The sequence below is a fragment of the Thunnus thynnus genome, chromosome 10, assembly GCF_963924715.1.
Source record: "Thunnus thynnus chromosome 10, fThuThy2.1, whole genome shotgun sequence".
Lineage (NCBI taxonomy): Eukaryota > Metazoa > Chordata > Actinopteri > Scombriformes > Scombridae > Thunnus > Thunnus thynnus.
Window position 1 is genome coordinate 5,341,048 of NC_089526.1, and position 10,893 is coordinate 5,351,940.

General features: G+C 42.0%; 1 protein-coding gene across 3 annotated transcripts in view; it reads left to right on the forward strand.

The window, feature by feature from the left end:
• sema6cb (semaphorin 6Cb) overlaps nt 1–10,893 on the forward strand; it is a 165,219-nt gene that overhangs the window by 144,979 nt on the left and 9,347 nt on the right. For 2 of the 3 annotated variants that reach the window (XM_067600560.1, XM_067600561.1), the window contains 3 exons: nt 142–200; nt 716–766; nt 3,950–4,105. In XM_067600560.1, the coding sequence (XP_067456661.1) occupies nt 142–200; nt 716–766; nt 3,950–4,105 (266 nt within the window). The remainder of the gene's footprint in view (nt 1–141; nt 201–715; nt 767–3,949; nt 4,106–10,893) is intronic. The other variant, XM_067600562.1, reaches the window with a different exon arrangement.

Consider the following 10,893-nt stretch of genomic DNA (forward strand, 5'->3'; position numbering starts at 1 on the left):
TCAATAAAACCAATTTTTGGAAAGAATCACCGAGGTGCTTTGTTACAAACGGACAATCAGTGAAATGGACGGATGCAAATTTACTAATGGCTCTCTTTTGTCTTTGTTGTTTTTTGTGTCTGTCTTTGTTTGTCTCTTCAGGGGCGGGTTCGATCAGGACGTGGAGAACGGCTACCGTCAGCACCCTGATACCTGCCACGGTGAGATGGAAACATCATTTTTATTTTCAGTGATTTATTTATTTTTTTTACATAAGCAATAAAGAGAAAAAAAAAAAAACTATTGACTGTTATCAGATCTTGGCAGAGCGACAGCAGGCACAAGTGATTGCGGATCTAACGAATTATAATAGAACATTACGATGTATTTATTTCAACAAGGGTAGCAATTCAGTTCATGTTGAAGGAGCTTGAAGTGTAGTTTTGTCCGCCCCCGTTCACAATCCCTGCTGGAATACTGTTCTCATTCACAATCCCTGCTGGAATACTGTTCTCAATCTTTCTATGTTAATTAAGCGTTTGCTGGTGGATGTGGGTTTTTTTTCTGTAAGACAAAGCGGGTTTGTTTATAGCTCTTTCGCATGAGTCTGGGATGTGATCAGAAGCACAAACAGGACAACTATACTTATCTACTATTAGAAATAAATGAATTGTAGCCCAGAAAACAGTAATCTTAACAAATAATAACCGTTCTGTTTTGTATTTCTCATCTCCAGATGTCCTGGCGACCACTCGCAAGCAAAACACGGCGCTAGATTCGGCGTATGGTCAGTGGACATGTCTTTTTATGTTTTTATTCAACTGCCTCAGCTCATTTAACCGGTCACCACTGAGCTCTGACGGGCTAAATGCTAGCAAACTGAATACAATAAGAAGGATTTTAAAGAAAGGTAGTGCTACTTGTAACTAAAAACGCTGCTGTTTTGTGTTCGTCAACAGCTACGATTCACATGAAATAAGAAGATTTTGTTTTGGAGTCTGGGTCTTATTTGATTGTGTTATAGTCTCCTGCTTGTGCAGGTAAATCATGCAGCTACAGTAACAGTATATTAGAGTGAAGCTGAAACAGAAAGTGTAAAATCTCAAACAAACTGGACCTTTACCTGAGCCAGATCAGGTGATAGTTTGCTTTGTTTGTTTACAACTTGTCTGTCAAATTGCTTCCCTGCTTGATTATTTGCTACTGATGTCGACAAAGTGAGTAAAACATCATCATCCGTGGGAGGATTGATAGTCGAAACCACAAGAATAAGGCCCCTATCATAAAAAAAACTAATTAACTGAATTTCTCTTTTAAATATCTCCTCGACCTTGAGCCTCGACCTCCAGCACTCTCTCACCTTTTCCTTTTAACTGTATGTTTTATTCAGTTATATGCCTGAAATGTAAATGTTTCTACACACATGGGAAGCTACAGTATATTTTATTAAGGCAGCTGAATGGCCGTCGCCGCCTCTCTCCCTCTCTCTCTCTCTCTCAGCCAGACTGACAGCTTAAACATTGAAGCCATTGTCTGAAGCATCACTCCTTTGATGGACCAGGAGCTATGCTGGCCAGGCTGCCTAATGCCCTGTATCAAGAGGGATCATCATCCCTGTCACGTCCCATTACTCCCCAGCCGGCCACACCGCGCAGCCCCCTGGCATGGCCGGAATAGAAATAGAAATGCCGCCAAGCTGGCTCGCTCTCAGATAAGATTGAGGAGGTGGTGTGAGGACAATTTTCTAACGCTGCAACATTCAAAACTAGTCATTTTCAATCAGATAGCCGTCGGCCTGCCTCGTTCGCTTTTACGCACACACGACCCCGCCTCAACTTTTTTGAGAAGTTTTCAAGACTTGAACAAAGTCAGATCCCTTTTTGTCACTGAACAAATTAGGGCACGGGGGAGTTAATGGCGGTGGTTGATCCAACACAGTGATTAGTATCAGCGCTGAGCCCATCACGCTGGAAGATGTCGGCCATTACGACTCAGCAGAGCGATCCATCCTGCATCTCTCTCTCTCTCTCTCTCTCAGTCTCTTTCTCAGAACAGAGGCCACTTTGTCTGCCAGAGGCTTCGGCCCTGGACCTCCACAGTCCCACGGTGCCTCAGTAGTCTGTAAAGCCTCCCTGCTGAAGGAATTACCACTCAGTTGGTAGCAAGACTTGATGAGCAACCCTGCTGCTTAATCCTGCGGGGCTCTCACCACCCCAATGCTTCACTGCACTGTTTGAAGTTCTCAACACGCAGTCAGATTCTGTCTCTGTTGTTTTTCAGTTTTTGTTTTTTTTTTGTTTTTTTCTAGTTGATTCACACAAAAAGCCTTTTAAGTCTCTGCACTGAAGATCAATTATCAGCTTTCCTAGACAATAAAACACCCCATATGCCGAACAAAGCTGTTGTCACACGGGGGGCTCCATTCCCTGTTCGAAAGCACACCAAAGGCAGGGACGTTTTCTTTCTTCCACTCCAGAGGGAAGGGCGTGAGACAAACGCTTGGCTGCGTAGGTAATCAAATGTTCCTCTGTTGTATAACCTTTTTTTTTTTTTTTTTTTTTTGTACTTTATCAACAGTAAAAGAGGACAAACAATACGATCCTACGCACACACTCAGAAGAAACACAATTGTGATAAATGAAAGTAATGATGAAGTCCTGGAGCTATTGTCCAAGGTGCCAGGGCCAAACACCCCCTGGTGTACAGTTTTAATTTGCCCAGCGCAGATGGTGAACTGACGGGGCACCTCATTCATAGTGAACGCTGTCAATTGGCTCACAGTGAGAGAGAGAGAACAAGCCCTTTTTTCCTCCAGTCTGGGTGCGAGCTCTGCAGAACGCTAACATTATGGCTGGCTTATTAGTGCAGGAGCACAAGCCAATAGCAGCATGCTGCTCACATGACCTCAAGGACAACAGAGAGCTAATAATGCAATCAAGATGTGGAGTGTGTCATCAAGATAAATATGTTTGATAATACAAGGCCCGTGGCAGCAAACGCCCGGCGCGTTTCTTGGCATATGTTTGAAATGATTCCAAACGTGGCCATCATAACGTTTTGCCGCGGTCTGCCCTCAAGGTGACGGAGTTTCCTGTTAAAACAGATTGGGTGAGGTAGTGGAAAAGAGCTGTGGTGAAAAATAACCATTACTTAGCCAACCACCAGTATCTATTTCCACTTATCTGTGAAAACACTTAGCAGAGAGGACGCAGAGGAGTTTTAACCGTGGTCAGAGTTCAAGGCCATGTTAGAAAAAAAAAGGGGGGGGGTGTTTCTGTAAAAATCTGCTCAGGAACCTGGATTAAACCTGCTGACTGTGTGATTCAGAGACACAACTGTAAAGTCTGAAAACTGGAAGCCAGTGGTTTTTAAATATTCAAATACCATTTAAGATTATTAGTATACCTTATCAGTCAAGTGTCTGCTAAGCTGAGATGAAAACCTGCCAGATAGCTGTGATATGTTATTTAAACAGTCACAAAATGTGCTGTGAGATATTTTTTTATAAACTATGTCGGTTATTTCTGAGTGAGACGACAGCAAGCGCAGCAAGAAATATTCTGGACAGTCGCGGATATGTCTTCACAAATGTCGGATTCCCAAAATCACAATTTTCTGGAGAGTTTCAATGTGGATGTTAAGCAGCTGGTAAAGTACACCGCAGAGCTTTAAATCTTTGTTATATCTGCGGGGAATTTAGCTGACAGGATTGAGGATGGATGAATTAACTTGTGTTTGTTTGCTCATCATGTTGCTCACAATCATCTCGGGGTCTTTTTATGTTAACTGGTGACGGTTTTCTTCCCACTCAGGACTCACCCTCATTTCTCTGAAGTTGATTCTCCAGTCTGATTCAAGTTTCACATTTCACTAATCACTCACTCTGTTGCCCCCTTCCTCCTCCCCCTCCTCCTCCTCCTCCTCCTCCACCTCCTCCTCCTCCTCCTCCCCCCCTTCGCTACAACCACAGGGAAGACCACACCCACAAGCGCCAGCACAACCTATCATGGGGCAGCATCCCCAAAGGAGGCAGGTGACCCTGAAAGAGGTACAGGTCCTGATGGCCCTCCCTCCGTGGGGGAACAAGGGTCACCTGACTCGGAGCCAATCAGTGTGGAGATGGAGGGTAAGGGGGAGGGATGTCTGTCCTCAGTGAACTCTTGACCTGCAGGGGATTGCACTGTTGGGCCCCGAACGCCTCACCGTATACACTAACCAGACTGACCACTAACAAAAACCGATGTTTCACTCTGGTTAAACAGTCTCCCGCTTTCAGCACGCATTTCTATGGCAACGGCTCTCATTTCAAACAGCTAATATAAAAATTACAGTAGTGACAAATTCAAATCAACTCTGATATTATTTATCTTCTTTGTCAAATATTGTAGTTTTCAAAAAAATCTATTTGTCTCTTTGCTATTTCTGATAATAGCTGATTGAAATAGTTGATGAGAAGATGAGTCCAGACCAGTAAAGGCTGACCAGTAAAGAACTCCTGTGTCATACTAATGTGTGTCAATGTTCATCCAGGGTGAAATATCACTTTCATTAGCTCACTAACACTTAACTCTCTAGTTAAAACAATCTCTTAGTGAAAGCAGCAAGCATTGCTAATTGATTTCTTTTTTTTTTAATCCATACACTCCATTAGACTCAACGTTACATGACGTGATGCGTAATATCCCAGACAGCTTCACTTAATGGTTCCACTGACTTAGAGCTCAGTGTGGTTTAGATGGAAGAGTCCTGAATCACAAGTACTCAACGTGACAGAAAAGCGCAGCGTGTATATTCACTAAACGGGAGATAAACACGGATTGGATACGGCAGAGAACAAGTCTAAAGAGCTTGAAGAACATCAGAGGATCTCCCCCGTCCCATTATGTTCAGCCATACCTCTAGATGTGCTCAGCACAGCAGCCAAGAATGTGAAAGATTTAATCCCTTAAATAGATACTGCATTGGCTCTAATTAACTCCTCAAATCAAGTAGAGAACCTGTCTAAGTCTAAACAACACATGCTCCCATAAGCCCTTTCCTCATCTTTTATTTAGCTCGTCAGCACACACAAATATTCCCTAAATGTCTTCCAACACACTGAAAAAATGCAAAGCACAAGCCAGGTAGCATCTCAGTCTCTCTCCGAGCTCATTCATTTACATTTATCATTTTTTTATTTTCATTATAGAGAATACTGCAAAGGTTTTTAACCTGCGCAGCCAACATGGACACTAGATTCTGTAATTACTTCTTATGACAAGTTATAAAATAAATGTATTTCTGAGGTTTATAATCTATATTCTAAGATAAATTACAACAGAAATTCTATGAGAATACAAAAATATGGATGAATTCCCTAAAAAACAAATAACAAGGGCCTATTAATATGGCAAGGACAGTCTTGGGTTTGTGGAAAAGGTGTTTAAAAATAAAAAAGGCCACTAAACACATGAATAAATTAGCCTCAATATTAAATGTTAGCTATGTTTTTTCAAAGATTTACCTTGTCTAGACATAAAGAGTGAACCGCACAACATATTTAGTTTAATCTGACCAAACATATTCCATTCAAGATAATATTAGATAAGAAAACCCAGCAAATCCTCATATTTCAGACGGTGGAACCATCAAATCTTTTGCATTTTGCTGGAAAAAAATGAATTTACTGACTGATCATTTTAGTGCTAAAGGTGCCATAATTTGTGTAATTACAATGATCAAAGTGATTTTAAATGAGGTATCCTTACTTCTGGAATTGAACGTTCCGGTTTCACTTTAACTTTCGATTCACTCGTTGCATCGAACCTCTAATCTTCCAGTGACACCACAGACTCTTTTAACAATTACACTTCACCACCCAGCTGCCCAAATAAACGGCGTGACCTATAAAATCCCAACCAGTTCTTGAATATTTAATTAGATCTTGATCTTCATAGGTTTGACTCTCATTATTTCTTACATTTTTAATTTGACAGCCTTCATACTTATTAACATGAACCCAAGAGTAGGGAAATGCAAGTCAAACAGCTAAATAAGCATAGCGGGAAGTGCAAGGAAATGTCTCTATGACCCTCAAATGATGGAAAGAAACAACAGCTGCAGAGTAAGAGAGAGAATGTTTTGAGTTTTTTCCCCCCACTTGGAAGACTAGAGCATATTCCTGAAAGTTAAGGAAGAAGATGTGGTTGATTTGGATGTGATTCAAGGAGGACAAGGCAGCAGGAAGCGGTTTTTTTGTCCTCTCCATGCTGCTTGCTTGCTTGCTTGCTTGCTCAGGCACCATGTCAGAAGTCCATAAATCCTCAGCGAGTGAAAGAGGCTTCCTTTCACGCAGACAGACTCTGTGGCTGCAATGATGAGCTACTCAGGCTCAAATGAGAAAAGCCCATAACAAATAAATAACCAGCAGGGGCCTGAGCCAGGGAGTCAGACAACAGGGGGGGGGGGGGAGAAGAGGAGGGAGGGAGGCAGTGGTGGAGGATATAATAGAAACAGCAACGCAATCTATTTCAGCCAGAGACTGTGACCCTGCTGGTTCAATCAGAAGAGCTGGGCGGGCGGGTTGATAAGGCAGAAGAGGAGCCGGTTTGGAACTAACAGCATCACAGTTCCAAGAGGGCCTCCAATCTCTCTCACTTCCTGTCCATTTCTCACCAGATATCTGCTTTTCTGTCTATACCTTCTGTAGAGGCTCTGCAGCTGTGTCACAAATCTCCAAGCAGCCACCGGGCAGGTGGGCCGGTAGACGAGAATGCACAGATTAGCGGCCAAATATAGAGCAAAGTCAGAAACAAAGATACCTGAGCAAGGTTGTGCTGTGGCTGAAATAACACTAAATTAAATTGGATATATGCAATGTTTCCATGGGTCAGCGTGAAGGTAAACTGTCTTGTCTTTAATCCTAGTCTTTACTCAAAAACATGCCACGTCATACCCCTTTCCTCTGCCCCTGTTTCCTGTCTCTCTGCACCTTAACACCATCAAACATATAATTTAAAAAAAAAACACTAATTTGCACTTACTTACAGAGAGTTAGCTCGCCAAATAGCCATCAGGCGAAGTTACCAGACTAACAAGAGTTAATGTAAACAAACACTATAATTTAGAAAAGTAGGGTTAGGGTTAGGGCGTCAGGGCGTTAGGGTTAGGGCATCGGGGCGTTAGGGTTAGGGAGTTAGGGTTAGGGCATCAGGGTGTTAGGGTTAGGGCGTTAGGGTTAGGGGGTTAGGGTTAGGGCGTCAGGGCGTTAGGGTTAGGGCATCGGGGCGTTAGGGTTAGGGCGTTAGGGTTAGGGGGTTAGGGTTAGGGCGTCAGGGTGTTAGGGTTAGGGCGTTAGGGTTAGGGGGTTAGGGTTAGGGCGTCAGGGCGTTAGGGTTAGGGCATCGGGGCGTTAGGGTTAGGGAGTTAGGGTTAGGGCGTCAGGGTGTTAGGGTTAGGGCGTTACGGTTAGGGGGTTAGGGTTAGGGCGTCAGGGCGTTAGGGTTAGGGCGTTAGGGTTAGGGCGTCAGGGCGTTAGGGTTAGGGCGTTAGGGTTAGGGCGTCAGGGTTAGGGGGTTAGGGTTAGGGCGTCAGGGCATTAGGGTTAGGGCGTCAGGGTTAGGGCGTTAGGGTTAGGGCGTCAGGGCGTTAGGGTTAGGGCGTTAGGGTTAAGGTTAGGGTCAGAACCTGGATCAACAAGTTTCAGTGACATATTTACATTGCATATTTCATTTTAAATCTTCTCAGTCATGTTAAAAACATTTGATAGCCTCAAAGAAAAGTGTTCAAATGCCGCGTGGTCTTAATGGTCAGCATTCAGACTTGCATTCTGACTTGCTATTTGCTAATGCAGACTTTGTGATTTGACTTGGACTCGCCATAAAGAACTTGAGACTTTACTTAACACTTACACGCTGTCTACACTCTCAGCCATGTTTTTTTTCAGTCTTCCGTCTCATGTTTGCCCAGCTGATATTTTGAAAAGAGTTTAGACCTGACTTGAACTTGGCCCCCAAAGGTTTAGAAACGGCTATGCTGCTCAGAAAAGTTCCCCCGAAGGTTATTTTTCCTTTGGCAAACATCTCTTAAAGAACATATGAGTAGAAATAAACTATCTGTAAATCCACTTTATAAAAGCCAAGCGAGATATAAATGCTATAAGCTGTGAATAAAAAGTACAAAGTCTCTCACTTAACACATAAACCTTGTTAATCCTACCCACATTTGTTTTTATATTTAATGTAACAGTTATTGACAGATAAAAACCATGAGGTGAAATATTCGCTTAGATGTGGGTTGGTACATTACATTATATAAACACCAGGAAAGACTAAAAGGCAGGAGCAGGAACCTGTTGACCTGCTGCTATTTAGAAAAATGCCAGCAGTCAGGTTCCACTAGAACAGTTTCTGGCTGGGGAATACGCCCACCTCTCCATTGTGAGTGAACACACAGAAACCCGTGTGTTAGCAAAACCATGTTGCACTGGACTCCTGGTTCTAGACCTCTCTAGTTTTGTTTTCACCCCCTGTCCCTGCCCTCTATTGTGATTTGACCTTTTCCTTGACTCTTTAGATCAACCAGCGTGGGATGGACTAAAAAGCCAGGCTAGCAGCTAATTTAGCTGACAAGCACAGGGAGATAGCTCGATAATAGAATCAAGTGAAGCGGGTGTTTTCAAACTCATTAAAACACTACGGGAGGAGAGCAGAGAGTGAACTCGGGCTGAACCTTTTCATGAAGAAGGGCTGGCGTCCTGGGGGGGACATCGACGCCAGCTAGTTTTCTAAAGAGTTATTTATAGTTCTAAAGACCATGGCAACAGACACCGCCTGTATCATCCAGTCACTGATAGAGCTCTGACTGTGTGTCCCCTTTAACCACCGTCACAATATCTGCTTCTCAGAGAGACCTCATTTCACATCACTGTTTTTTTTTTTTATTTTTTTTTTTTATGATTCATATTTTAATCTGTTATTTTACCTTTTTAATAACATGACAAAAATGAAAACATGGGGGGGTATAATAGTAATCACACTTAACCACAGTTTTCACAAAGAAACAAGAAAGAAAAGCAATAAAGTGACAGCATCAGATAATCATTTTCATCTCTCACTAGTTGAAAAATAAATACCATCCAGTCCTCAGCAGTGTTGATAAAAATGACCTTCACCACATTTCCCAAAGCTTTGCTTTTCATGTCAGCAGTAATTGTGAGAGCAGCTGTCACTTCTTTCAAACAGCATGTGAAGTTGAACATTAAAATAATGAATACATTTTTTAGATCTTTAAGGTTCAGATTGCAGCTGCGTATCCAAAACTTGTGACAGTTAAATACAACCGCAGACAACGGAAACCCATTCAACCCGTCAACGTCTTGACCCGACAGGCTACTCTTACATGATTTATTACAAGTCAGGCCGTGATGTTCACACACACACACACATTTACCTCAGCTTTTGAAATGTTACTGCCAATGTAGACTCCCTGAGTCATAGTCGTGGTGTAATGGCTCTCATTAAAGGTCATACAGGACGAGGCCATTTTTCCCTCAACTCGGCCCACCAGCACTTTACGGCGATTATCGGTGACATCATGTTTTGCTACAAAAACACGCTCTGCAGTGCGCTGTAAAAACTAACGTGAAAGGGATTACACATACAGAATACTTCACTTTCCATAACCAGCACTTTTTTAATGGGTTTTTATTCCGTGATGACTATTAAAGATCAGCTCAAAGTCAGGATGGACGTCACAGCGATCACGGGGCCCACAGTGATCAAATCCACCCACGCAGTTGTCCCGGCTATTAGCCCTAACCCCTTACCCTTTAATCTGTCTCATTGACCTCTGGGGGAGTATTTCTCCCATTTTTACCTGCCTGTTTTTTTTTTTTCTTTGTTCTTTTTAATTTTTAGTTGGACTAACCCTTTAGCTGTACCTGCCTCCTTTGTTGAATTCTCTCTTCACTGACCCTTTTCACCGTCTTTTTATGATCTGCCTTCCTGGGTTTTACAGCTGATGGTTTGAAACTGTGCGCAGGTGTTTTGAGTGGCCTGCGAGCAGTTTCTCCATCTCTTAAAGCAGCAGTTCACTCCAAAGACACAATGATAGACGTGGATCTTAGCAGAAAGACAAGATTATTGGGGAAAATACACTTATGAACAGTATCAGTGTCTGAACAAAAAGCCTTTGTTATTAAGGGGCAGTTTCCTTATATATTTGTTCTGTGCATGTTCTTCATATATTAAGCTACAGCACCAACATAAAAAAAAAAAATTTAAAAGTCACCATATCTGAGAGAACTGACTTTGGTGTGGACTGTCTCTTTAAGTTGGTTGGTAAAAGCCAAGATCCTTCCAGTGCTGCCTTTCCTTCTTCAAACGTACGTCATCACAGCAACAGTTGGAAGTTTGCATTGGAACCATTTTGCTTTACCAGTAACTGAATGGCTAGTAAACAGCTCTTCTTCTTTTTTAAGTTTCTAATGCAATTGCATGTAAAAAAAAAAAAAATACAAATAAAAAAAAACCAGATGCATGTGCTCTGCCTGGTTTAAGGAATCATGACAAGTTAATCAGAAGCCATTTAAAAGGGTCCGATCACCCAAATTACACAATAACATATTTGCTAGCAGGTAGTTTGATTTTATTTCAATTTTTATGATATTTTGAGATATCTGTCTCTGAAAATTTTGCCTCAATCCAATAAAATCAAGATGAATGAGAATTTGTATTTGCTTGTCAAAAAATTCAACTGCAGTGTGTCTTTCCAATAGTGCTAGACATAGACATGGTGCTTTTGAGTTTTTCATGTGATTTGTGATGTGATTCAAAGAGTTGCAGCATAAATTTCAAAGATGGATATCTTTAAAATCTGGACGAATAAAGCAAAACTATCTGCATGAGAATTAGATGAAAATATGCTTTTTTTTGT